At 34.7% G+C, this 27,830-nt stretch overlaps 1 protein-coding gene across 2 annotated transcripts in view; it reads right to left on the bottom strand.

Moving 5' to 3' along the window:
- The window catches only part of MAN2A1 (mannosidase alpha class 2A member 1), a 114,569-nt gene that overhangs the window by 51,520 nt on the left and 35,219 nt on the right, over positions 1–27,830 (bottom strand). For both annotated transcript variants that reach the window (XM_065860343.2, XM_071802680.1), the window contains 7 exons: positions 27,017–27,190; positions 24,419–24,605; positions 18,641–18,818; positions 15,828–16,030; positions 12,256–12,441; positions 10,710–10,824; positions 8,107–8,174 (listed from right to left, as the gene is read on the bottom strand). In XM_065860343.2, the coding sequence (XP_065716415.1) occupies positions 8,107–8,174; positions 10,710–10,824; positions 12,256–12,441; positions 15,828–16,030; positions 18,641–18,818; positions 24,419–24,605; positions 27,017–27,190 (1,111 nt within the window). The remainder of the gene's footprint in view (positions 1–8,106; positions 8,175–10,709; positions 10,825–12,255; positions 12,442–15,827; positions 16,031–18,640; positions 18,819–24,418; positions 24,606–27,016; positions 27,191–27,830) is intronic.

Here is a 27,830-nt window from a genome sequence, read left to right as displayed (position 1 = left end):
ATTTGGGAAGTAGCAATACTGTAACAGATGTAAAAAAAAAAAAAAAAAATCAATTGCTATCTAAGCAGAAATCCTTATAATCCAATAAAACTCTTGATTATAGAGTAGAATATTAATCTTGAATATATATAATCAAAAATTGTTATATATTAACAAATATTGAGATTTTTGCCTCTTCCTAAACAAGACATATATTCTAGTTTATGAAAAAAATCCAATAGGAATCTAATCTCCATTTGAAACTACAAGCACACTATATAAATTTGTGTTGCTTTCATAATGTGTAAAAAAAAAAAAAAAGTGGAAACAGAATTTATTATTCACAGAGCCACAGATCAGCTTTTCATTATAAAATCATACTGGTGATATCAAGAAATAAAAAAAGCGATACTACCAGTAAACAAGCAAGGCCACAAGAATCCTGCAGAGTTTTAACTAACACAAAATAGAATTACGCTATGATCGTAACAGCATTTGAAGAAGTTAAATGCTTAGTTTAGAAACAGAGCTAAAAATGCTCAAAGCATACATTCTTTCTAAAAGCAGTAATGGTTGACAGTTCTGATTAACATAGAAATAATTAAAAGTAATGATACTAAGCTCCAAAACAAAAAAGTTCCAGGAATGCCCTTCCTAATGACAAAACCGAAGTAAAACTTCAGGTTTGTTAATAAAGGTGAGAGAACCCACGCACACATTCCTACCAACTCTCCTTTTATAACTCTACAGATATATCTTCATAGTATCCATTGCTCATGCAAAAGGCAGAGAATCAGGCACATATTCCACCCCTCTGCTCTCACAGGAAACAGCACCTTTGCGTGGCTTTCTCAAGAACAAATCATGGAACATCCTCAAGAACAGCATTCACAATAAACACAGACAACAGCACAGCAAGAACTAAATTTTGAGAACACAAAAAAACCAACATCAACCTAAGACAAGACTTTGAAAATGTTATGTACCTAATACATATGCCAGATACACATATTTCCTATGATTTGGATGGATTGTAGTGGCAGACATATCCTAATCTGGACTACATGATTGTTCTCCAAACAGAGATAAAAGGATTAAGTCCAAAGGCACTATTTGAAATTTTTCTTTTACCACAAAGTTGTGAGGTGTTCTGAAGTCCAAGATGGGCTTGAAGCCCCCTGACTTTTTCAGGATCAGGAAGTACCTTCACTAAAATCCTTTCCTTGTTCCTCTTGTAGTGCAGGCTTTATAAATCTGCATTTAGAAGGGAAAAAAAATCTGGTTCAGAAGAGCAGAAAGAAAGACTTCAAGTATGCCATATCACTTCAGTCTGTGCCTTGAAAGCCTTGGACTAACTACAGTATTGCCTCAAAGCAACTCCAGTAAAAAGGCTGAAGGGGCCAGTGCCTGGAAAAAAGAAGAAATAATACACAGGTATACTAATATACTGAAAATGTGCCTCTTCTACATCCAAAACTGCTTCAACAAGAACATGTATACAATGCAGATCCTTCAGTTGTATTCAGTTCTTTACTGGCATATGCCTTCATAATGACCACTTTTTGGTTTTGAAAAACAAATCCAGATATTTTTCCTCCACCCCAAAGTACATTTAGTTAATCTATGCTTTCTGCATTTTATATGACACTTCCATCACAAACAGCGTTTTCAGAGGAATACAGAATTTTGTTCTAACACCTAACTGTGAAATTTTAAAATTATAACACTTAAAGCAACTGAAGCACCATCATAATCTGATTGCACTGGTATTGCAACACTCAACAAAAAATGTTCAAATTCTGTGCATTGAACTGAAATTCCTAAAGTTGTGAAATCTTGAGAACCTGCAAAGATGCTACAAATGCTACAAACTGTATCACCTTATTTACTGGCTTAATTTTCCAACTGTGGTTTCAAAGACAGTCAGATCATCATTGGTTTATCAATAATAAGACAGACCAAAAACTGAAAAATTTGATTTACAAGAATTTTTACACGCTGAAAAAGTAGTGGTTAAAAGTTTGAAATTCAAGGACTTTTAGAAACACTTGAATTCAGAAGCATGACAGTTAAAACTGAGTTTTGAAAAACAAACATTAATTCCAAAGAAAGCTTCGCAGTGCAATTTATTGCAAATCAAAGCTGCTTCTTTTTCTTCTTAATAATGAAAATTTATAATAACTCAAAAAATGAACACAGTTTAGTTTTAAAGAGCTATCCCTTACATCAAAACAGACATTCATCCCTTAGCTTATTTGTTGCTTTGTTTTTAGAGTTCACAGATCAGCTTTCAGCAAAATGTCAACAGTCAGTGCAGGGAGTCAGTCCCGAGATAAGCCTGAATGCAGTGCAATTATAACAAGTAGAAAAAAACTTGTACTGTAAAAATAGAAATAGCTGAAAAACTGCTATGACCTTACAGAAATAATGAGAATTAAGAGATCTAGGTGCTGTGAACTCTTCCATCCTCTTTCTCTCCCATTAGACATTGCCAATGCAGAATTTACCAGTTTTGGTCAAAAGTAGCACAGCTAAATTCCACCTATAATGCAGAATTAATGTACTCTGATTTTGGTTTTGTTCATTTGTTTCACTTTTGCCAGAATGATTTTTACTGAAATATTTATTTCAAGTTCATATTAACTGATGTGTCAGGATTCAGACACCTGAGTTACCCAGTGTCAGTGAAGCAATTCATTGCCTTTGCAACAGATCTGCTATCATGAAAATCAGGAGGGAGAATTCTTTTTAAATACCCATCCAATTTAGTCAAAAACGACCTTGAGTTTACTACAAACAGAACATGTTCATGGCAGTTACAGGTTACCTGAAGTCCGATAAATTTATCAGGTTGCTGACCACCAAGATTAACACTTTAAAGTAACTTTAAAAAAACCACTAGGCTGTATTCAGCCTGAACAGCCAGGGTATGAGAAACTACAAGTGCAGCTCTTCACATACTTCAGATTTCTTAACTACTTGCAGAGAGAATACTACTTGCTGAGAATACAAGTGCTTAATTAAGTGTTGTTTGTTAACAGAAGAGTCTTGAGGCTCGACTGAACAACTACTCATCCTGTCCACTTATCTTGAAGTTACTAATCCAGAGGTTTCACTTCAACAGAAACATAACAAGGTTGTGCATATTGCTATCACTATTTCCTCCAATAAAAAATAAAACTGTTGGTTTGTTCAGGGATTTTTTTTTCACTGGGGAATAAGTGTGCTTATTAGCAATGTACAGACTGCGACAAATACTTTCAGCCTCATTTTAAATGTTACTGCATTCTTTCTTGTTTTCTTTAAACATTTGTATTCCCTCATTGACAATTGAAATTACCCTTGTTTCAACTGTATATTTAAACTGCTTCAGTATATAACTAGAAACACATATGCCTCAGAATTCATGTAAACCCAAAAAGTAATTAAAATGTGTATTATTGAAATGTCAAATGCTGTTGGAGCATCCTCTCCTTCAAACTACACTGGACAGCTGTTTAGACTGCTAGTACCAACAAGGTCAATGTAGGTCAAAAAAAAACAACAAAAATCTCACCATCAAAGTTAAAGTTGCCAAATGACAATATTAAAACACTACCCAAATCAAGTCATCTTCTACACTCAGAAAGATAGCTTTAATCAACTGCTTCACATCATCATGACAGTTTTACCTTTTGGTATAGCACACCAACAGAATTTCCTTCTTACGCAAGTTATTGTTGCTGTGATCTTCCAACCAAATACAGCAACATACACACTGCTCTGCAAAGAATTTTTGACCTTTGTACATTATTCTTTATCACACATTAAACTTAGTAACATAGCATTAATTTATACATTATGTGCTGTGTTGAGAAAACAGTGGGTACACCTGCCAAATGCTTTTTTTTAAAATGTAACCAACTTGCAAAATCTTAAAGGTAAATCAGACTTTTCTTTCTCAAAAAAAAAAAAAAATGGACCCAAGAGGATGAACACAGCTTATACCAAAACTTTGTTAATTATAAGCTTATTCCAAAACCTGCTCATAGATATTGGAGTAAGGATAATAGCCCAGATTATTTTGTATCCTCTATTGGGAAAAAAAGAATCTTTCTTTTATAAGGTGGATGTCACTAAGCTGTTTGGTTCTCTGACAAACCTTTGAAGAAATAATTGATTACTGCGTATCCCATTCAGAATTAATCTCCTAAGCACCATGAATATTTCAACTAGTAGAAAATGTGTCTGCTAAGCTATTAAACTAGCCTGATAAGGAGGATATCATACAATTTTTTTTATGATTAGCTGATATGAGTAATTTGTAGGCCAATAAGTATTGCTGATTCAGTATTAAAAATAATTCTAAATCAACGATTTTTAAAAATATTTCAACATCGTAGTATCTTCAACACAGATGGGATGTCTTATACAAGGGGTGTCAAACTCATTTTCACCAGGGGCCACATCAGCCTCGCGGCTGTCGTCAAAGGGTGAAAGTAATTTTAGGACTGCATAAATGTAACTACTTCTACATTTATAAATGTAGTCCTAAAATTACCTTTGCCCTTTTGACGACAGCCGCGAGGCTGATGTGGCCCCTGGTGAAAATGAGTTTGACACCCCTGCGTTAGACCATGCTTGTAGAGTGCAACGGAGCTCACTACTGCAACTCCCCAGCCAGATACATTAAGGTTCAGAATTGGAAAAAAAAAAAAAAAAGCATGATTTGATACTGTTAGGTCTCATTCACTCCTATGTTCAACATTTTGTGCTAAACAATACTAACAAAAATTCAAGTCGCTACACACAGTCAATTTAATTGGTCATGTATCACATTCCCCTGTAATCCTACCTCTGGGAAACACTGTAGATACAAATACCTAGTAAATCTTGCCACTCACACCATTGACAGACCCTTCATCAACAGTGAACAGCTTAAAGTGGATAGCAAAAAGTTCAAGCCACACCCTCTCCCTGAAGTTGAGTAAGTGCAAGTGTTTTGCCATTTGGGAAGTATGACTTCTGGCAGATTATTCTCAAGAAGCAATGATTATATCGAAAGTCAGGGCTCTCACAAGAAGTATGATGCACTATCCAATTTATCAGCACACTCATGAGCTTTGTCTTCAATTGTTAATTTCAAAACAAGATGAAAGTACTTCCATATCTAGTTGGATATTATCTTCTGAAAGCTTTGTCTTTCAGCTGAAAGTAACAATTTTTTAAAAAGCGTGCAACTTCATTTATCAGGTAAAAAGAGGTTTAGTGTAATTAAATATACCATAATTTCAGTACTCAAAAGCCTGATCATAAGACCACCAGGTTGTTCTAAGGTGGCAGAGTCACAGTAAGATTTAAAATGCTCTACACACCTATTTCATTGAAGTTGACACATGATGTTTTTTACAAGACTATGGATTCATAAAAATACGGCAACAGCACTACAGACGAGATGCATAGATGGTGGGAACAATACTGAATATATTAAAAGTGGTACCTACTTAGAAGCAGTTTGAAAGGTACTTCTCAGCTACACAATCTGGAACTATTTTGTACTAGGACAATGACTCCTGAAAGATTTATTTTCTCTTTTCTTTTTTTCCATGTAATCAGGCTGTACTAACCCTTCTGCACAGTCTGTCCCATCAGTTTTCACTACTGACTACAACTCCCACAAGCAGTCAAGAGATTATTTAACTAAGAACACCAAAAAGAAAGGCTGGATGAGGCAAAAGTGTACTACCAAATACTTCCCTGTTGAAAAGTAGGTTAGAGTTGAAATTGACAGTAGCAATAAAACAAGGGAAAAAAAAAATTGAGTAATTAATCAGATAAAAACCTTCATTATTCTGTGAGCTTCCCATTAGTAGTTCTCTTTCAATTTATAGGTGATATGAATCAAACTTCTACAAGAATCATCAATTTACAACGCAGATATTTGTAAAAATCTTGACATGGAAATGCAAAACTACAAAAAGCTAAATATTCAGGCAACTAAAGGAAAGTAACACCTTGTCAGTTACATTGACTTAATTTCTATCCATCATAATGTTATATTAAAACACATTAACAGACAAATCTAGAGATTTCATACTACAGACATGAACAATAAAGACTATTATGAATAAAGGACAACCAAATAATCGAGTTTTGATCAGAATCAGTATATTCAATCTGCTGGTATCTCAAAATTTGAAATGAAAATTCAGTTTCTGTCTTAGAAACTTCAAATTCTGAAGTTTAAGCACAGTAATCCTTAATGATAAGGTTTTCAAACTGAGTTTAAGATTCTAATAAAATTAACTTTTCACATGTTGACTGGTTACCTAGAAAACCCAGATGCATAGTTATAATATTCACATGTTATATTTGAACAAAAGTTACTGTCTCAGCTTGCATACCACTTTTCATGATGGTAGTAACACTAGCGGAAATTCAGAGTACAACCAGAGATAAAGTTAGAAGCTAGAAAGATTAAGCTTATTTTCATAAGAGAAAATAATTGAACATACAGATATTCAAGTGAGAATTTTACCAACAAAAGAGACATGAAGTAGTGTGCACTGAAGCATTGCTTTGAAAGTGCCTACAAACAGGAAACCATTATAAAACACAGATTTTCAGGCAGCAATATCAATATTCCCTTGTAATCTTTCTCATTCCCTTCTCTCTCCCTTTTTTTCCCTCTTTCTTCTGTCTCCTATAATTCTGATTACACAGTCTTTGAAACATGAATCACATCCTATATGGTCGTATGGTGTCTTCACAGTACCAGACAAGTAAAAATTAGCAATTATCTACCAACATTATCTTCTTAGTAAGTTAAGACAAGTTTAGAGAACAGCTGCAACAGGCTGCTAGGATAACGTGTATTATCAAGCTTTTTTATTTTAAAATTAATATCTACTTAATGCACGAGAGGAGAGGGGGGAAAAAAAAAAGGCAAATGCCTGAAATGCATGAACACCAGAAAGGGGAAAACTTACTTAGTATACTATGCAGAGAGGTAAGTGGAACAGTGGATGCAAACAAAAGGGAATTCAGGGGATGGATGGAAGAGATGTCAATAGCTAACCTAAAGAAGCAAAGCAAAGCTATCCTCAAATAGCTAAGAAACTCTACATCACAACTTGCCTTCAGCTAAGTGTTTATACACAACATACATAATCCTTTCCCTGTAAGGATATCTGAGGGAATGTTTTGAAAAAGTTAAAAGATTTTGTTCAAATAAATAGCTAGGCACCTGAGGTTTTGTCCGTCTTGGACAAGTTTAAGATAATGTATTAGCACCTATCTAGCACCCCAAAAAGAGAATAAAATTCCTACTAAAAAAAAAATAAACTATGTTCTACCTGAATGCTGCAGAGACAAGCTTATACTAAAACTACATATACACACACCTTTGACTTTAGAAGACTGAAGACAGCTCCCCCCAAAAGCTCACAATGACAAAACTTTACCGATTTTTAAGAATCTGATCAGAATGTTTTAACAGTAGCAGTCTGTTTGTTGAATAGTCCAACACCTTCATGAATTAGGCAATTAAGCTTTGCCACTCCGCTAGAACTAGAGAAATTAAATACTAACACCAGCAAAAATAGCATTCACTATTTTAAAAATAATCTTAAGCCTTCTGCAAGCAACACCCTTGATACATATTTGATTTACATACATAGCAGCTCTCGCATCCATACATCTTACTTTATTTGGATTAGTTGATTTTTAATGAATGTTCAAGTTCTTTCAGGTTGGATACCGAACATTCATGGTGATAGCAGGATGACAGTTTCAACTCAATACTCTCAAACTACATATAAAGAACCCATCTTAATACAGTGGAAAGTTGCAGTTAACAGAAAACAGTGTCCTAGTTTACGCTCTACTTAAATTTTAGAGACAACCCAGTATTTATATATTATGAATTAGTTCTACGTGAGAAACTTCTATAGTTTTGAAGTGCTATGTCTTCTTTTGACTAGACATAATACTATTAGCATAATATGCCAGCCTATTTTTTTTTTTTCATTTTCCTTTATTTTGAGTGAATGTTACAAAAAATGAAATTGCATAAAAACCCACTAGGTAGTGAAAACACACACACTACTAAAAGAATCTCAGACACCAAGTAAAATGTAAATTATTTACCTTGGTTGCGATGTCAGCTTTATAACTGTCTTGTGTGGCAAAGAATCTTGGGAAGACTGAACATCATCCTAGAAGATAAGATCTTTGAATTTGCTTAAGAATACACTTAAATGTATAACATATGAGTTTTGTGTATTACATGAATGAACAAAACCATACTAGCCATACCATAAACAGAAGTCTATATTAACACCTTATAAAGGACACAAAAGTTTATAAACTAAGTACTTCAGACTGACAAAAGGGCTCATTTTGACTAATTCATTGAGAAACATTTGCTTTCATTGTACGTATCTTAGATTAGATACCATTATCAAATTGTGACCCCCCCCATGTTTTCATTTTTGCATACAAGATATCATAATCTTCAGCTTCCTTCAGATTTTACAAATATTTATCATATATTACTTTCTCTTGCTATAAATATACCCTCTGAAACCCTACACTCCTGTATGTTTGTCACAAGGATTTAGTTTAGTCTTCTGTCAGATCCCATTGTTACCTTATATCTTACATAAAGAAAATGTTAAAAAAAAAATAATTTTGGGTGTATGTATGATTTTTATGTGACAAACTCTTTGAAGAATTGTTTCACAATACTGATCAATTCTGATTTTTCACTGCTTTCTCTCTTCTTATATACAATATGACCGAGGCTCACTTCCATTAAGAAAAGGTACTGACAAAGTAATTACTGTCACTATTGCATTAGCATTTAAGCAAGACAAGAGCCCAGCTGTCCATGTACTGTCACATTCTTATTGGTTCATATATGGTGATAACTATAGACTTTATAACTGAAGTGCAAAGCTCCCAGTTCCTTAGAATATTTCTCAAAATCACGTTTTTCAAATCCAACTATTGTCTCTTACATGGAAGCATTCTTTCTGCACTCAAAGATGTAAGACTAACATACAGGAATGACGCAATGGTTGCATAGCTCTAGTTTTATAGGTTGGATCTCATCCTATTGGTTGGATCATTCAGAGATCTCCGAATGTCTTCCATTTTTCAGTGTATTGTCTTCCGAGCAATTTAGGCTTTGTTTATTTACTGATGTAGTCCGTAAAACTTGCACATGACATACAAAATATCCTGTCATCATCTGAGAAAAAAACATGATGCTTTTGTGTGTAACTAATAATTACGAACGGTAGAAACACAGTGCAAGCAGTGGAATTCTGGAACCCTTCCATTCTGTCTCATTTCCAGCTTCCTTTTTTCTGGTTTCAAGAAGGGCAATTTTCCCCTTGTTGTCCCTACAGTCTACTGGAATACCGTTACAGTGTGGTGCTCTGCTCCTTTGACCATGTGCTTTTTCCTTCTTCTACCTTCAAAGACAACATCCGTTTTCAATCTTGCTCATTGGTCTAAGCTCCCTCGGCATTCATTCTGAATGCCCATCTGTGCAATTTTTGATGTCGGTTTCCATCAGCCACCAAAGTACCACGATGGTATTTCAAAACAAGTGCCTTTTGAACTTTCTGTTTGCTGCAGGTTTGCAAAAGGTTTTTTGTAAATATCCAGAAATTCTTCCATTAGCATTCTAAAATTCCACACTAAGAACTTCAAAATATTTTTAGTTTATGAAGGTGCATATTCATTTTGTTAGCCTTTTCAAATTAGGAGAAAAATTACATTTGTGGCACATGCATATAGTGCATACCCATAGCCACTTATATGCAGCATGTGCATATATATTAGCATCAAAGTCATAAAATGTATAAAGAATTATTCTATTTTTTTTAAATACATGTGATTGGAAGAGTAATTTGAGGTATGACACATCTGGTACTTCTAAGCCAGCAGAATATATGTCATCCTAATTACATCAGAAGTGTGAGGTAATCTCATAATGAAAACTCCTACATTTGTACACATAAAAAAAAAAAAAAATTAAAGCATCTCATTTGCTCTCTGTTCCAGGTGTATAGACTTCAGTAGACTTCATAAAACTACTTAGCTATCACAGGAGAGAGCATTTGTTCAGAAAGTGAAGAAACTTAACAATTTTGCAAGGAAACAAACTTAGTGTTTCTTCGAGGTGCTCTTCACCATAAAATGGGTCTCAAAATGATATGTGGGGATCTGTTGCTGACTTTATCATCTCTAAGTTCCTGTTTCAAATACTTTCAGCTAAGGAAAAAAGCACAAGGTCTTTCCTAGACCTGGCCTTGTGAATGCAGCTTATGCTTACATTCAGTTGGAAATTTTCCACTTCCTACATTTGCTTAAGTAATAAGCAAAGACAAATTACAGGACTGCATATTGTTTCTTTCTTACTTACCATATGCACATCACTGAAGTGACCAACAAATTTATGCTCACAAAAAAAATCAGAACACATGGCTTTACTGTGTGATTCACAAAGTGGAACAAAATAAACCAATTTTCTTTAGATGTGCTGTTTTTTCAGCCTTACGTGAAGTTTTCACTTGTTACTTTCCCATATCTTCAACTAATAACAACAGTGACAAGTAGCAGATTTTTCAGCAGGTATTACTACTAGCAAATTTCATTTTTACTTCTTCCAGGACACTCAAACTGTACTGAAAAGACAGTTCACATTTTATGTTTGGAGGAAATCAGGAATGATAGCTCACCATCTTCAGGAATGGAGTTGACGTGTCATAATTATAAGCACCTTTATCCTTCAGGATAAGAATATGAGCAGAGTCAATTATCACTTTCTTCAAGTTCATTATTGAGTGGAAAAGCCTGTTAAAAATGTTGAAGTCTTGTTAATTTTCATATTTTTATTCAATGTGATATCATCAAAACTTTAAAATATTCAAGAACTCAAAAGGATGAGTTACAGAAAGAGAAATGTAACTTTCAATATCAATATAGCATGAAATTAGGAACAGTGAGTTGCAATGAGTGACCAGACTGCAAAATGCAGAAATACGTTGAGTTTCATTGTTATTTCTATCTTGCATACTGAAAATAAGGTACATTTCCACCCCACTGTTATGCTATAAAACACCCTCAAAAATATAACGTACTTTTTCAAAATGCTAATTTCAGGAAAGTTTGTGTTTCATATGTTTGATTTCCAGTATCTATAGGGGAGACAAGCGTGTAACAATGGTCACAAAGTCAAGATTGCATTTAAGCAGAACCAGAAAAACAATTTGAAACATAAAAATTTAAATTATTACCATTATTTCCATTGCTTCAACTGACACAGGGTTTAAAAAAAATCTTAAATGTAAAGTGTTTAGATATTTTATTTGTGAACTGAAAAAAGCCTTTTTTCTACTCTCTCATAACCAAGTGCCTTGCACGTTTATGCCTTGATTATACCTATGCTTTACTAGATTAAAAAAATAACAAATCTATGGAATTTAAAAATACTTGTCATGAATGCAGTTGTTTACACCAAGAACTAGTATTTTAGAGGCATTTAAAACAATAACTTATTAAATAGACATGCTCTATCATCAACTCTCTACCATCATCTACCTCAATCAATCAAATTTACCAGTGCTTAACATTCCAATGTTAACAATTTTTACATTGGAATGTTAACATTGGTATGTTAACATTGTTACATACGAATACATAACCATTTTCTGAACAAATGCATAACTAAAGCATATATCTACATACACATACATATACATAATTGTACCCTCTTCAAAAAAATTACACAAAGTAGCTAGCAGAAGAACAATACTGAGAAAGCAACTACCCATGAGATTTATCAGCAATAAACAACAACAGACTAATTAGAAGATTTGCAACATGAAAGAGATTTCCTACATTGAAGAAAGGTAGGTGACAGAGGGTATGGGATTTTCCAAGGAATATATGCTTAAATTATTATTCATCTTGTTCATTGCTTAGCACAGCAAACAAAATGTTCTCCTATACAATAATTACTGCAGACAATAGCCCTGTTATTACAGAACTCTCAGCATTGTGTCTATCTAGTTTCTTTTGAAACCTCAGAAACTTTGTCTGGATATCAAATTCTTCATAAATGAAGAGCATGAGTAATCAAATCCACTTCCCTTGAAGAGCACCACCACACTTCCAGAACTATGTTGCTAGCTACAGCAAATCTGTATCTCTGAAAAAAATACTTCTGTTTTAAAAAAGCAAAGAGAAATTAAGATATAAGTTAATATATTTAAAATAAATTACCTAGTGCCATAATCTACAACTACCCAATCTTTAGCTGTTCCTGTAATAGCATCATGATGCTGAAAGAGTCCAAGGTTCCTCCTAGCTTCTGTCAGCAATTTATAGTTATTCACTGAAGGAAATACACTCATCTTCTCAGATTTACTGGACTGTACCAAAGCCAAGGAGTAGAGGATTTCAGCTGCCCTGGAAATGCAGAGAATAATAAAATATTTATATATGTTTAAAAAGAAAAAAAGTAACACATTTTACTTGGAAAAAAAAAACAAACAACTGATGTTTTTACTTCATTCACTTTGCCTAGTTCCATGAGTTCTTTAAACTTTACTCTTGTACTTTTTACCCTGTTTCTATCCTCAAACAGTTAAACATCATTGCTGCACTTCATCATCAACTAGTTTTAAACCTTGTAAGCTCCTTGAAAGGCTTCGGTGATGCAAAAAACAGAGCTTTAAAGTAAAAATATGTCAGTAGAAAATAACACAGCATTTTGTCAAACCTGTGAGGTATACAGATCTTACTTTAAAACACCACAGTAAGGATAGATGGCCTTACAGGAGCCATACAATTCCTGTTTCAAAAAGCAACTTACTAAACAAATTAAATCATCTGAAAGAAATATATTGATCTGTGTAGTCCATATAATATCTATTCTGTTATTTGGACTTTAAGCAAAGTAAATTATTCCGAAGACTTAGGCAGTTCATGCACCTGCTCACTATACATTCACCTGAAAATTTAGAACACTGAATTAAAAAACTATTAGACTGAACAGAACGTAAAGCTCTCCTCTTCTTAAGCAAAACCTAGCACTAAAATATTACCATTACGTTCTGACCTGCATTATGAGAATCTAATATCTGACAAGAAAGATGCCTGTAGAAATCCTAGGAAGCCATGCGTTAACTTTTTTTCCTATCTCCTTTTCCTAAAATATTACAGTTCTTTTTTTATAAGTCTGAAAAGGGTCAGATTCCTTTTCAATCTTTATTTGAGGTTTCTCAAGTGTTTGATGAATCCAAGAAGATAAATGTTAATGTTACAAAAACAAAAGAGAGCAAAATAACATATGTTCTCGAAACAAATGTAACATTAACTTCTAAGCATGTTTTGTTTTGTTTTTTAAAAAAAATATGGCAACTTTTACATTTACCCAAGCTCTCAGCGAGTGCATGTGTTCAAATTTAAACTAGGTACAACAAAAAATTTTAAAATCATTCTCAACCTGGCTTTTCAGACTGTGCATTGATATTAACTATTAAGATGAAAAATACTTCAATCTGCTCTCTTTATGTATCACACAGGTGACAATTACGTAGAAACTGCAAGTAAAATCTGTCAAACCAAACCGAAAGGTAGACTTTACTACATGTAACCACTCAACTCATCATATTGTACATATCTGAGTGACAGAATGAGATTTTGCTCTTACAGATTAGCAAACTTCTGAGAAGCTACACACAAAATTAAGGTGTCAAAAGTGGTTTTTTTTTCGATTCCTAGTATACTTAAGCTTAATGGCTGTGATTTTAATGTTGCTTAGTGCCAATTCCTACATCTATTTATTTCTCCTACTTTGTACTCTTACAGTTTAACTTGAAAGGTAAACAAGTATATAGTAGTTCATCTAGTGGATAAACCCCATCTGAAAGTGCTTTATCCTTTTAAAAAAATTTGACTGAGCCACTGAACAGTTACTGAACTGTAGCTATGAAGCAGAGAACAAAAAGATTTAGTCCTCAAAATACAGGTTAGATTTCCCTCCCCACAATTCACCTTATATATTTTTTTTTTTAAATAGGAAAGTCTATTATTTATAAACATGCTAACAATCTTAAAACCAAAAGAAATAACACTAAAATGAAGCTGTAAAAACATTTTCAGGTCATACTGCTTCCAGAACCTCACTTCAAAGCCACTTTGTCTGTAAGGAAGACTTGAAACTCCTATGCCTTTCAGAAAAGTAACTGAAAGGTAATTGAAATTCTTACATGAAGGAATCAATGTAAAGTTCTAAATACTACAAATAAACTTGAAAGCAATTAATATGATTTTTTTGCAGCATTAGTAATAAAAGATTGAAAAATGACAATAAAATAAAAAAATTGACAAAATAGGCTATGATAAAACTAAAAGAAAATTAAATCCTTGGAGCATTTTATCAAACTGTAATTGAGGCAAAATGTGAAAAAAAAAAAGTAGGGATCTTGATTTCTAAGGACATAATCTATCCCGTTTTCTACACATCTTGTGTTTTCCAATGGCAGTATCAAACAAAGCTGTTTTCACTGAAAATCAAAGATTCCTGTGAAAAACAAGCTAATGAGAACAGAGCTAATTAGTATTCATTTTGATACAGTAAGTTAAAAACAAATGCTTTCAAGAAAATCATATTCTTAGTGCTGCTGCTGTAAACTATTTCTGCAGAGATGTCAAACTTCCTAATTACAGTTAACCTTACAAGTATCTTCTCTGTAATCTTCCAACATTCTAGGTTTTTGTACATAACACCTGTAACATTCCAAAGTTCTTATTAAAACTCCTCTGGTAACTTCTCCTTACTATATTATTTTTACATTCTTCTGCCAAAAGGATCCTAGTCTGGTTTTTTGTCACTCCTCTCAGCTTTGGTCTTATTTTTCTTATCCTTCCTGACAGTCTTTGGCTTTTTTCCTCCCTGCTTTCAGATATGTGAGACTTCTCCTTGCTGGTCAAGGCAATGACTTCTAAGTTACGTTACACTGCCTCTTCCGTAACACCTTTCTAGTCTTAGGCCCTTGATGTCGCTTCACCTTACACATTCCTTATTCCTTCCCGAAGACAAAACGTATCCTTTATCTAAGGATCCAAGGAAGAATAATCTATAGGAAATAGAGTTTGCAAGTTTTGGCATTGATGAAATGTTGAAGGTTTACATCATACTCATCTGTTCCAGATTTCTTTCTGGAGCCTTAAAATACAACTAAACTATTTTACAATGTGTTTTATCCACAGCTGCTACAAGGTAAAACCACTTAAATACTCCATTACCAAAATTCAGCAATAATTTCTCTTTTTAAGAAGATGCAAACAATTTTCAGCAGAGTGGTACCTTATACTCTGAGATCACTTGACACACAATTTTCCTGACTACTTCTCAGCTGTCTAACAACCTTTGTAAAATTCACACCTTTGTTTTTTCTCTCTAAAAGAGTTAACAGTATAGCCATAACGACAGATTGATCTGACAGCTAGCCAAATCTGATACAGAAATAAAAAGCATACTATCTGCTATTTTTCATGAAATCAGGACTTGCTGATCACTTGAATAATATTTTAAAACAACTTCTTTGTTTGGATGGAAAAAAAAAATCATTGTCTTTCTGTGAATTTACCAAAAAAACCCAGATACAAACTGATCCTTGTAACAAGAACTATATTTGGGGGCCATTTAGGCTTTATTCTGAGTAAACTTAAACTGTGCATTTCAAAACCACTTTTCCATCCATCCAACAGATTCAGAGTACTCATACATTCATCTCTCCTGTGTACCAAGACATCATGTTATAAAGTTACTGGGTGGCAGCATTTACCGTAAGTAGGATTCCAGGACTCTGTCCAGTCGTTTATAGAAGGGTCGTGATGTAAAATATCCACTCCAGTAATGATGATCTCTGTCTGCATAGGTGAAGAAGTCTCCACTTAACACAGGGAAAAATGAATTGCTGCTCTTTTCACCCAAATTGCTTTCTTTGCGCAGAGCTTCAAAGTAATCTGATAAAGTTCCAAATTGGGCCTGAATGAAAATCAGAATTACGATAACATAGTTACATTTTCTTTATTTGGACATATGAAGAGAAAGAATATGCTTGGTTTAATATAAATTTCAGAAATGTGCCAGTCTTCCAGTAGTACTATAGCAGAAATCCTATCCTAAAGAGCTTTAAAGTTTTCCTGCACACTTTTCAGACAAGTTGAATAACTCTTCCTAAAGCATTTCATCTTCATTTCAACTCAGTACAGGAAAGACATGGACCTTTTGGAGAGGGGCCAGAGGAGGCCACAGAAATTATGAGAGGGCTGGAACAGCTCTGCTGTGAGGACAGGCTGAGAGAGTTGGTGATGCTCAGCCTGGAGAAGAGAAGGTTCCCGGGGAGACCACACTGCAGCCTTTCAGCACTTCAAAGGTGCCTATAAGAAAGATGAGGACAAACTTATTAGAAGGGCCTGCTACAGCAGGACAAGGGGTAATGGTTTTAAATTAAAGTAGAAGTGGTTCAGGCTAGGCATAAGGAAGACATTTTTTATCATGATGGTGGTAAAACACTGGAACAGGTTGTCCAGGGGAAGTTTGTGGATGTTGTGTACTTAGACTTCAGTAAAGTCTTTGACACTGTTTCCCACAGCATTCTCCTGGAGAAGCTGCAGCTCATGGCCTGGATGGGTGTACTCTGCCATGGATAAAGAACTGTCTGGATGGCCAGGCCCAAAGAGTTTTGGTGAACGGAGCCAAATCCACTTGGTGGTCAGTCATGAGTGGTGTTCCCCAGGGCTCAGTATTGGGGCCAGTTCTGTTTAACCTCTTTATCTATGATCTGTATGAGAGGATTGAGTGCACCCTTAGTAAGCTTGCAGATGACACCAAACTGGGTCAATTGCTGGAGGGGAGGAAGGTCATACAGAGGGATCTGGACTGGCTGGATCATTGGGTTGAGGCCAATTGTATGAGGTTTAACAAGGTAAAGTGCCGCATACTGCACTTGGGTCACAACAACCCCAGGCAGTGGTACAGGCTCCAGGAAGAGTGGCCAGAAAGCTGCCTGGCAGAAAGGGATCGGGGGGTGTTGGTTGACAGCCAGCTGAACATGAGCCAGCAGAGTGCCCAGGTGGCCAAAAAGGTCAACAGCATTCTGGCTTGTATCAGGAAGTGTGGCCAGTAGGACTAGAGAAGCGACTGTGCCACTGTACTCAGCACAGGTGAGGCCCCAACTTGAATACTGCATTCAGTTTTGAGCCACCCATCATAAGAACGACACTGAGGTGCTGGTGAGTGTTCAGAGGAGGGCAATGAAACTGGTGAAGGGTCTAGAGCACAAGTGTGATGAGAAGCAGTTGAGGGAACTGGAGCTGTTTAGCCTCAAGAAAAGGAGGCTGAGGGGAGACCTTATCACTCTCAACCTGAAAGGAGGTTGTAGCATGGAGGGTGTTGGTCTCTTTCCCCAAGTAGCAAGTGATAGAACAAGGGGAAATGGCCTCAAGTTGTGCCAGGGGAGGTTTAGATTGGATATTAGGAAAAGCTTCTTCATGGAAAGGGTTGTCAGGTGTTGGAACAGGCTGTCCAGCGAAGTGGTGGAGTCACCACCCCCATATGTGTTTAAAAGGCATTTAGACGAGGTTCTTAGGGACGTGGCTTAGCACTAGAGTTAGGTTATGGTTGATCTAGATGATCCTGAGGGTCTCTTCTAACCAAAATGCTTCTATGATTCTACCAAACAAGAGCACAGTTGTCTTAATACTGTGTTTTCAAAATTAACTCTGTTGTGCTCCAGATCTCCCAAATTGACTGCTGATCATAAAATCAGCATTTGCTTTCAGAAGCTATTTCTTTAAAAACTACATACAAAGAAACTGTGTTTAGAGATGTAACATGGCGGACTATAAATAATTCAGTATTGTCTGGTCATTTAAAAAAATGCCCAAATAAGACAGTAACAGCCCTTTACAGGGTAGGTCAAAAGATGATGAAAAGGTGTCTCAGATACAGAGAACATGTATAGTACAAGAAGTCCCTAAAGTACTCAGTTTAGATATTAGACAGTACAAAATGTATATTAACGTTCAAACATAAAGTGATAGCTCATCTGATAACTGTATTAGTATATTCATTCCTTCTGTAGCCAGGGCAATCCATTAGATTTCATTGTATTCAACATGTGCCAGCAATGGCAACTCTTAGGATTGTTTTGTTTGTATGTTTGTATTGGGACATAAAACCAAGAGGATCCAAGCAATAACTTTTGCTCAAACTTCTAATAAGAAAATGCAACAGTTTCAAATAACAAAGCCTGTGAGTGAGTGCCTGAAGCCTGTGGAGACCAAAGTACTAACAAAACAAATCTAACAGCTGTTCTGTAAAATAATCTGGTTTGGATACTATTTGTAGTTTTCAAGTAGATATTACCAATAGCAAAGTTTTTGAGTTGGAGGAAGAGTAGGTGGTAAAAGTAAAAAATGATAATCTGCCAAGACAAAACAACTTGCTGTTAAATAATATATAAAGCTCCACAGTCAAAAATAAAAAAAATAAACCAAACAAAACTCCATACCATAACTTTTTTCCATGAAAAATCTAAAAATACAGGGAAATATTGTTTTCTCCCAAGACCAGAAAAAGTCTTGCATATACCTTAACATGCCACTCAGGACGAGAATTCATAAAATCAAACAGCTTCTGATAATTCTGGTACTGCTGATCCCATTCTGAGCTCTCAGTATAGCGAAAATCATCCCCTAGCGGAGCCAACAGAACTTTAGTGCGGAAAAGCTTTGACTTCTTTCTGTATTGATCTAAAATCATCCAAGCCCTTGAGGGAAGAAAAAAGAAGGTAATTAAGAAAATAGAAGAATAAGGGTCAGAATGTGACAAAACATTTCCTGGATATCAAGTTGTACAATTTGGTGACCCTAAACGAGACATGCAAAACTCTGCTATCTCATTTTGTAACAGAAGGCTGGATGCAACTCCCTCCAATGGGACACCACACTGAAACTATTATTGTTTCAAACACTGTGCTAATTAAATTCTCCAATAAGCTTAACAAGCTCTATCTCAAACAGTATGTCAGTCTGCATCAATTTGTTCCTGTGCCAAAACTAACCTTCAGTTTAAATTATGTTTACCTGCTTTATATTTAGAAAACAATACTAATCCTCTCCAGCCCTTATTTACAATAATAAGCAAGCTCTTCTCATCCCCTTTGGTAATTCCCTTGGATACTTCATATCTTCACGTCCTTGACAGAAAAAATGCCCATAAATTTATCTTTGAGGAACTCTAGCCTTGCAAAAAAAAAAAAAAAAAAAAAAAAAACCCAAACAAACGTACATAAAAACAAACAACCAACAAAATTGGAGGAAGTTCACAGCTAAGAATCACTCTTACCCCTTCAGCCAGCTTCTCACCTTAGAGCCAGACCTCTTAACTTTAAGTACATGTCCTGAAAATTTGTTCATTGCTTTTCGGCTTTTGGCCTTAAATTAAGAAAAAAAAAAAGTGCACACGCACACATGGAAAAACCAGTAAAATTATCTTTTGGCACCTACCAACTCTTTGACACCTAAAACATCAGTTCTGTCACAAGGCAGCAAGATATCACACGTTACAAGCCCCATGTACGGGTAACTGAAAAGGTCTATTTCCTCCCCCCTCCAAACCACAACCACTATCAAATTTGTTATATATTGATGCTCTTTATTTAAAGTTATGGAAATCATTTAGCTAGGGAATATAAACCATAGTAACATATTTAAGAAAACAGGAATACAAATTACAAGGTTTTAAAGCGAAAATAGCAGTGCAATCCAGATTCCAGTGAGCTTTTTCTTCCCTAAATCTTTTTAATAGATGGTCTACCAAAATCTACTTTCAACCCATACTCCTGAAAATTTGTTATATAAACATTAAAGTCAGAATTTAATCTAGTCCAATATATTTGAAACTTATATTTCTTTGACCAGCAAGTCATGGTTTATTTGTTTATCAGATTATATAAGTATTGAGTAAATACAAGATCTGACTATCCTGGAGTAAGAAATGGGGCACAACATCTTTAGTTAAGAATCTACATAGTTCTGCTGAGACCAGAATAGACCCAACTAGTGGCTTCCCTACCTCTCTTGTCTGTAGTTTGATTTATAGCTCAGATTACCAAATATTTATGCTTTAAACAATATTTTCCATTACTTTCGACAGGTTGCAAATCTAAACAAAGACCACCTCTCCACACAACTAAGAGAAAAATTGGCACAACACGTGACTTTGTATTCTACCTTCTAAGATGCCGGCCTAATTCAAATCTTCCACATGCAGTCTATGGTTCAAAAAATACTTCATTTTAGAGTCTCTTGAAAAATACAGGACTTAGGAAAGGTTACAGTTAACAGGATATTTGACTTTGACATCTCTGTTCAAACTCCTCCTCTAGTTTCTTTCCAAATCTGCTGCAAAATTAATCAGTGCTGCTGTTCTCCCTTTTTTCAAAGTACTCATAACTGTGGTATTATCAGGTGCTTTTAAGGGGGCAGCAGGATCTTCCTCCATTGCAAACCATATGTCTCAAGTCAGGTATATCCTCTTCAGTTTTTCTCAAATAGCTTCCTAAATCACTATCTCATACAGGAGAGAGAAAGAGGCAGCAGAAAGCCCCGGAGAGAGTTTGTTTAAGATGAGAAATACTTCTGGAGGAAACAAAAAAACAAACAAAAACCCAAAAACAAACAAAGAAAAACCACAAACAAACAAACAAAAACCAAACACACACCAAATTCAACAAACAAATAACAAAAAAAACCCCAAAACAACCACAAACCTAAACCAAGCAGATTCCACTGAGCCTCAACATTTTCCCTTTCTGCTTCCTCAGTAAGACACGAGATACATTTTAATATATGTTTATCATGCCTATCTGAATGAAAACTTGAAAACCACAGAGATCAGTCATGATAAACTTTTTGTAGCACCATGATTATGGATATAGCATATCAGATTTTGATGTTATACAATCAAAAGTTCTTGGAATTGTACACAAGATGCACTATGTACAATAGTCAGAGCAACCCTAACCGCACTCTTAGGAGGCAACACTGAAGTATAGCAATGTTGTCAGTAACAGTATCAAGAATATTTTTCACCTTTCTTTGGGATGCTTTCATAGTAGTATTGAATATATAATATATATTTCATAATAATATTGAATATAACATACTACTGAATGCCTAAGACTTTTCACAAAAGAAGAAAACCCCTTCATATCAGAAGTGTGTTCTTTTAAGGCAAAAATTCCACGTATTGGAACAATCAACATGGCTGGTTTTGCCCTTTCCAATGTCAAAGGAGAAGGTGCAGTAGACACCCAGAGTCTGTGGGAATCACAAAAAATTTTGTAGCAGCTATAAGTAAATCCTATGTGACAGGTTTGACACTGGTCATAGCTTTGCAGTCTCTACTACTTCACCCATACAGGACATGAAGCATTTGGGACTCACTGTTTGCTCAATTATCTCAACTAGAAAACAGAACCAGTTGGTGGATTGGCAATTTTCTATTGAAGTATTTTTATAGAGGAGATGGCTACGCAGATAGGATGAGTACTTTCTAAGATGGCAGTCTCAGCTCCTAGAGGTTCACAATCATAAACATTAACCGTAACATCGCATCAGCAATATAGTTCTGAATGCCTGTTACACGTTGCGTAACACGGCCAACCACAAAGAGAAAAAAGGTGAAGGGTAAAACTGGTCTCCTGAACAGCAAGGGGTGAAGAGTAAAGTCCATTTTTGTGTAACTTATAGTACAGACTCTTTCCTATTTCCATATGTGGGGAGAGAGACACACACCAAAACAAGCTATGCTTCTTCTATCAAAACAACTCATGCACATTCAAGGGGAAAACAAAACAAAACAAAACAAAACCAGCTGTTTTTTCTTGATAGTGCGAAAAGCTAGAATTTCAGCATTCAAACATACGCATAAGGATGCAGCTGCAAAACAGGGCAAGTGCAACAGCAATCTGTATAACATTAGCTGTTATGAAGTGTAATTAAACAAGTACAGGCTCTTAATTAGGCTGCTGTTTCATTCCTTCCTACCAAACCATGACACAAGTCGCAAGGCAATGATAAACCAAACAGTTACTAGCCCTAAGTTTTCAATTCAATATCTCTTCAGTAATATCGTGTGGCCACAATAGTACTGAAATCAAAAGCAACAGTCCAAGCGGAGTATTCAAGATCTGTGTTTTACTAATTTTGTTGCACCTTTAGCACTGAAGAAATGTCAGTGATCTAAACCTTGCCTCTAAATTAAACAAGTGTGTATCAAATACTTTCTGCAGATCCATGTAGTGTGGTTCTTCTATAATTTTCCAGTTTTGTAAAACAAAACAGAGAGATAAGAGACACATTAATTAATGTGCTACAAACCTTTAACCTTGGAAGGCTTATGATGTAAACACAGATTTTCCAATTACTTCTCAAATTCATACATCTCCTCATCATAACAACTGTAAAACTTGAGTTGTTACAGAGGTCCAGCCAGAGAAGTTTTGGGTTGCCTACAATATTCCAATATTTTATTTTTCGTAAAGCATACGCAGTGTTTTTGGCATTCGTCAGTTAAACACTACTTCCTATGTTTTATTTGAAATTTCGATTTATTTGAAACTACAGTCTCAAAAGTATAGTTTCTGTCCCTTCCAGTGTTCCAAATGTAAATAATCGAGGCTGCCAACCCAAAGACCATGTGATAGTTTTACTTTTCCCTTAGGTATTATCTACCACAGTTCTGTTCCAACTCCTTGTTCAACACAAACACTTTTTATCTACCAAAAGCTGAAGCAAAAGATCACATTTCAGAGACCATTCTCAGAGGATGACCTCTTCAACTGGATCATACGTTCACTACATACCCACCCCATCTCTTTTATTCTTTGACCTCACATGAAATAGTGAAAGAACCATTTATTTTATAAGGTCTAATTTAGACTGGTATGCAAAGGTTACATCTTGGAAGTACAAGGATAAATTAAGATCTAATTAAAAACCAAAAAGCTTAAAAAACATTCTAAGCAGGTTTTCTACAATGTATTTATAGCCTGTATGTTCCAGGTACTTGTTAAACAAGCTTTTACTCTTCTACAAATATTTGTTTCCAATAATTAGGATACATATTCAAGATTTTTTCTTCTTTACAACTTTAAATTAAAGACACATGAGCTTTTCTTCACATTTGATAAGCACTAGGTGTGTTATAATGATTTTTCTACTAGCTCAACTGTTCTCATATTACCTGCAGCATTCATTATTCCTACTTTTAAAGAAAATTACTTTTTCCTGTCCATTCCAATTTCTACTTTAAAATACGGCAATTGTGATATATTATTTTTATTTTAGTTTAAACTTCAGTAAAATTTTGTAACTGCATTTTACTGACAAAGTGAAGTTTTCAAGATGCTTGGCAAAATTCATACTCATAAAGGACACGTAGACTTGACATGTAGACAACCCATGCATCACCATCACATCATCACTTCAAAACTTCAGCATCAGGACTAGAACCAAAAAGTCACTATGCTATCCTTAATACATTTGTTATACTCAGCAATTCGCAACAATTTTTAAACACCTATTCACATTTCAAACTCTTGAACTTGGGGATGGTTTGAAGGCCTGGAAATAGTAACAGGACTCCAGAGTATAATCTTTTTCCCTTTCATGTTTTCTGGTTTTGTGTTGGATTTTTGTTGGTGTGCTTTTTTTGGTTTGTTTTTTTCCCCCCCTCCTCTAAAAACTGAAAAGTTTTCTAAACTGTAAGCTTGATTCTTACCCACGGCAAACCAACTCAGTATTTCTATTTGAAAAATAAAATCGAGGTTCATGTGATTCTCCCTGCTCCCTCTGGACATTAAGACAGGATTCAGATTGACTGAAAGTGTTCACTTCAGGAAACCTAGGCTACAGATTGCCAACTTTTGCAAGGATATACCATGGAAAAATCTCACCATTTGCAGTTATAGCATACTACACCATGCTGTCCCTGAAGTCTTACACTGGAAGGAGACTGATCACCGTGTATTTATAAAATTCGCAAAAAAATACAGTAAATCAGTAACATGACTATAACCAAATAGATGACTATGTTCTGTCTACCATTCAGAGATAGTAATAGACTCATGCACCACAAATGGAAAACTACGTAATACATCTTCAGTAATTTTAACCTATCTTCAAATTTCACTATCAATTACGTCCTGAAGAGCAAACATAAAGTAATAGGTATTATTTTCCTATAACAAGTTTATTTTAAAAACTATATAAATTCACCAAGCTACGCTAGATATCACCCTTGACCAACACAAACCCTTGATCTTTTAAAGTTATTCCCGTGCAGAATATGCAAAAACTGTACCTGTGTTGAACATTTCCAACATGAATAGCTTCTGGTGGAACTCTCCATGGACAGCTTACTCTTCCTCCGGGAAGACGTTTGAAATCAAACTGGCAGCATATTTTTGGATCTGGACCACAAGTATGAGGAACATCATAGCTATAAAAAGGCATCATATGACAAAGGATATCTGTACTGGATCCCAAATCTGGAATTAAATACGTAGAGCACACCTTTAAAATAAGCCCTTTCAGATTTACCAAAACTAAATCAGTTCCATGTTCTTAATATGAGAATTTTAAGAAAAACATCAGATTAAGACAATTCCTTGCTTTGACTATCTATAGCTGGAGTCTACCTTTGTATCCATCTTACATATAAAGAGGCTAAAAACAGAGATGCAACCAAGATTGGAATGATCAGCAGCAGATGACTGAGAGAGGTAGGAACAAAATGTTACAGTTTTGTAACCCAGATAAATCTCTTGATTGCCAGAATTTTAGAGGTCAACAAAACACATATTTCATACTTTTGAATGAACAAAACCAACCAACCAACCAACCAACAACAAAACAACCAACCAACCAAAAAAACCCAAAAACAAAGAAAACAACCAAACAAAAAACAAACAAAAACAACAAAAAAAAACCACGAAACCAAAACAAAAACACCAACGATCACCAACCCACCAAAACCACAAACCAAAAACCACCACTCTGCTGTCATTACCTCATTAGCGCAACATTTGAATTGGTTTGTTTTAGCAATATCTTAATTTCTTGATCACATAGCTTCAATATATTAACAGTATGTGCTTGTAGATAGATTATGCGTGCTTATATGCACTTCAGAGACCATCTTTGCAATCCTAACTTCTCCATGTAGTCAGTCCTTTCCCTAAAGTTTAACCCACTAGTAGCAATATATTTTTTCAAGTCTCAACATAAGGTCTGTCAAAATTCAAAATTCAACTTTAAAGAGAACCTGAAGTTCTCATAGAACTTAAGAGAACATTGAGCATATTTATCTGGTAAAACCACTAAATGCTGGTTACCTATTTCCAGCACTAAAAACTTAAAGTAATTTCATGCTGGAAAAAAAAAAAAGAATGCTGCAGATGTGCCGCAGAATCTCAATTCTAAGTATGCCAACGATACATATGAAAACACTTTTCAAAACCTTAACGTCATAAGTCATCACAGTTCCAATCCAGAACCTTTGTTTGAAAATTCCTATTTTACTTCTGCTTATTACTAAAAAAGGTAATATTACATAAGTATCTGCCTTTACTTTTCAACTACAGGAGTTCTCTTTATTGACATATTATCCCAGATGAGCATGCAGTGACTTTTGCTGTGTGATCTGTTTTGAAAAGCCTTCTTTTGAAGCCCAAACACTAGAGCAAATAATGCATGTGATATATATGCAACTGTTCAGGAAAGAGGCCTGTCAATTAAGTGTTCTGTACATTGAGTGTCATACATCAACATTCAAAGTAAAATCTCCAAAGTGTCAGTTTCTTACATATTCTTTTACAGTGGTATGTTTTCCTCAAGTCAAGTGTACTTGTGCAACATACTGCTTTCTCCAAATACCTTCCTTCCTACAACTTCTTATTAAAAACACAGACGTTCAAAATCACCACCACCTTTAAATAATAACTACTAAATATGTTTGTCTGACCCTTTATTGATAAAGTGGTGATATTCTATCTTACTTCAAAAACCAGAAAGACCAAAACCTCAACTACACATACATTCATCATACAGCTTATTAGAACCCTGGTACAAAGCAAAACAAAATATTCATATATAAAAGTGCATTCATTTACAGGCACATCAGTTTGCTAAGGTGTAAACACTACATTAGCTAGGAAAACTTTCATCTTCTATATTGTATAAAAATATCAAAAAAATATTTGAATTTATTCTAAGAATAAAGCTTTAGATGAGAATTTCATTGCAAGTTAAAATGGTGAAATATTTTTATCTATTTTTCTTACTAAAGATAACCTACAAATTTCAAGTCCACAGAATGCTACTGTAAATTATGACATTAACTTGTCACACCAGCTGAGGAAAACTGGTTGCTTAAAATTTTTTTCCTTAGTAAGAACATAAGACAGATCTCTCCACCTTCAGATATTCACATTTTTTCTTTTCTCTCTCTGAGAGAAATGTTAATTCTCCTCCACTTTATTTCCACACAGTCGGAGTAGGAGGAAGAAAACAAAGAAGTGAGGAAAGGAAAAAGAATATTCCACCCCATTTACTTTTTTTCTATATACTTGTAAGGAATGTGGGAGAAGGGAAATAAGCAAAAGCAAAAATGAAAGAGAAGAAACTGGTAACAATGGCAATAACACAGCTTTTATATTTAACCGCTTTCCTAACACAGAGACACTCAAATTCGCTTTCTGCTACTTAAAAAAAAAATCCAAAACTTAACCTAGATTAAAATTATTTCTAACAGAACTACAAGTCTAAAATTTTCAAGCTTACAGTAAGTTTTCTAAATAACCTGTTCTGTAAAGATTTCCATAGCATTTATTCAAGTACTCTCCATATTTTTAACTGTGTAAATTAACAACACAAATTGACATAAAGGAAAACCACATACCCCAGCTCTGTCTCCAAAAGAATTCTAGGGTCTTTTGTGTTGCAAAATGTTTTTTAACTGAGTAATGAATTCTCTGTATAAGCATATTGGAAAATCCTGTGCGTTTCAGAAGGTAGGCCATTGTTGGTGAATGCCCAAAAGGATCAACTGCCCAGCCAGACTTTGGTTTTACTCCTGTTTACACATAAAACAGTAAAAAAGGAAAGTTTTACTTTTCACTCAAAAAAAGCTATACTAATATAATTCAAATCAGAGCACTAAAGTTAGAATTTCCAAGAAGATAAATTAAAATATACAGCTGAGTATTAAGCCTCCTGCAGAACACATCCTGGAATTAACAAGCTAGAATTAAACAGATAATTCATTAAAAACAAAACAAAAACAATCAAATGTGTTAGAGGCAAAGCATTCTGTGTAACTGCATAAAAAACTGATATTAGTACTCTACATTATTACAATATTTCAATTGTGTCTCAAACATCTTTACATAGAATCATAATGAAATACATCTACTTTTTCACTTTTAGTTGACAGATGTTACAATTGGAAAGGAAAGCCAAAAGAAAATGAATGGAGGGAGACTGATGCTGTAGCTTGTTAAATTTTCACTTTAATTTAAATAATGTTAAACTTTGATGGATTTGGAACTAAATTTTCTTCTGATTTATTGGTTGGAAATCATTAAAATCATGTTGATTAACATGTTTGCACTGAACTTCACACTAGCAAGTAAAGAAGCTGTATCTAACTCTTATTTAACTGATTCTACAACATGGTTCCTTAGCCACATTTTTACTGTCTTACCAAAAAAAAC

Source organism: Patagioenas fasciata, chromosome Z (assembly GCF_037038585.1).
Source record: "Patagioenas fasciata isolate bPatFas1 chromosome Z, bPatFas1.hap1, whole genome shotgun sequence".
Lineage (NCBI taxonomy): Eukaryota > Metazoa > Chordata > Aves > Columbiformes > Columbidae > Patagioenas > Patagioenas fasciata.
This window is presented reverse-complemented; position numbering and strand designations above follow the sequence as displayed.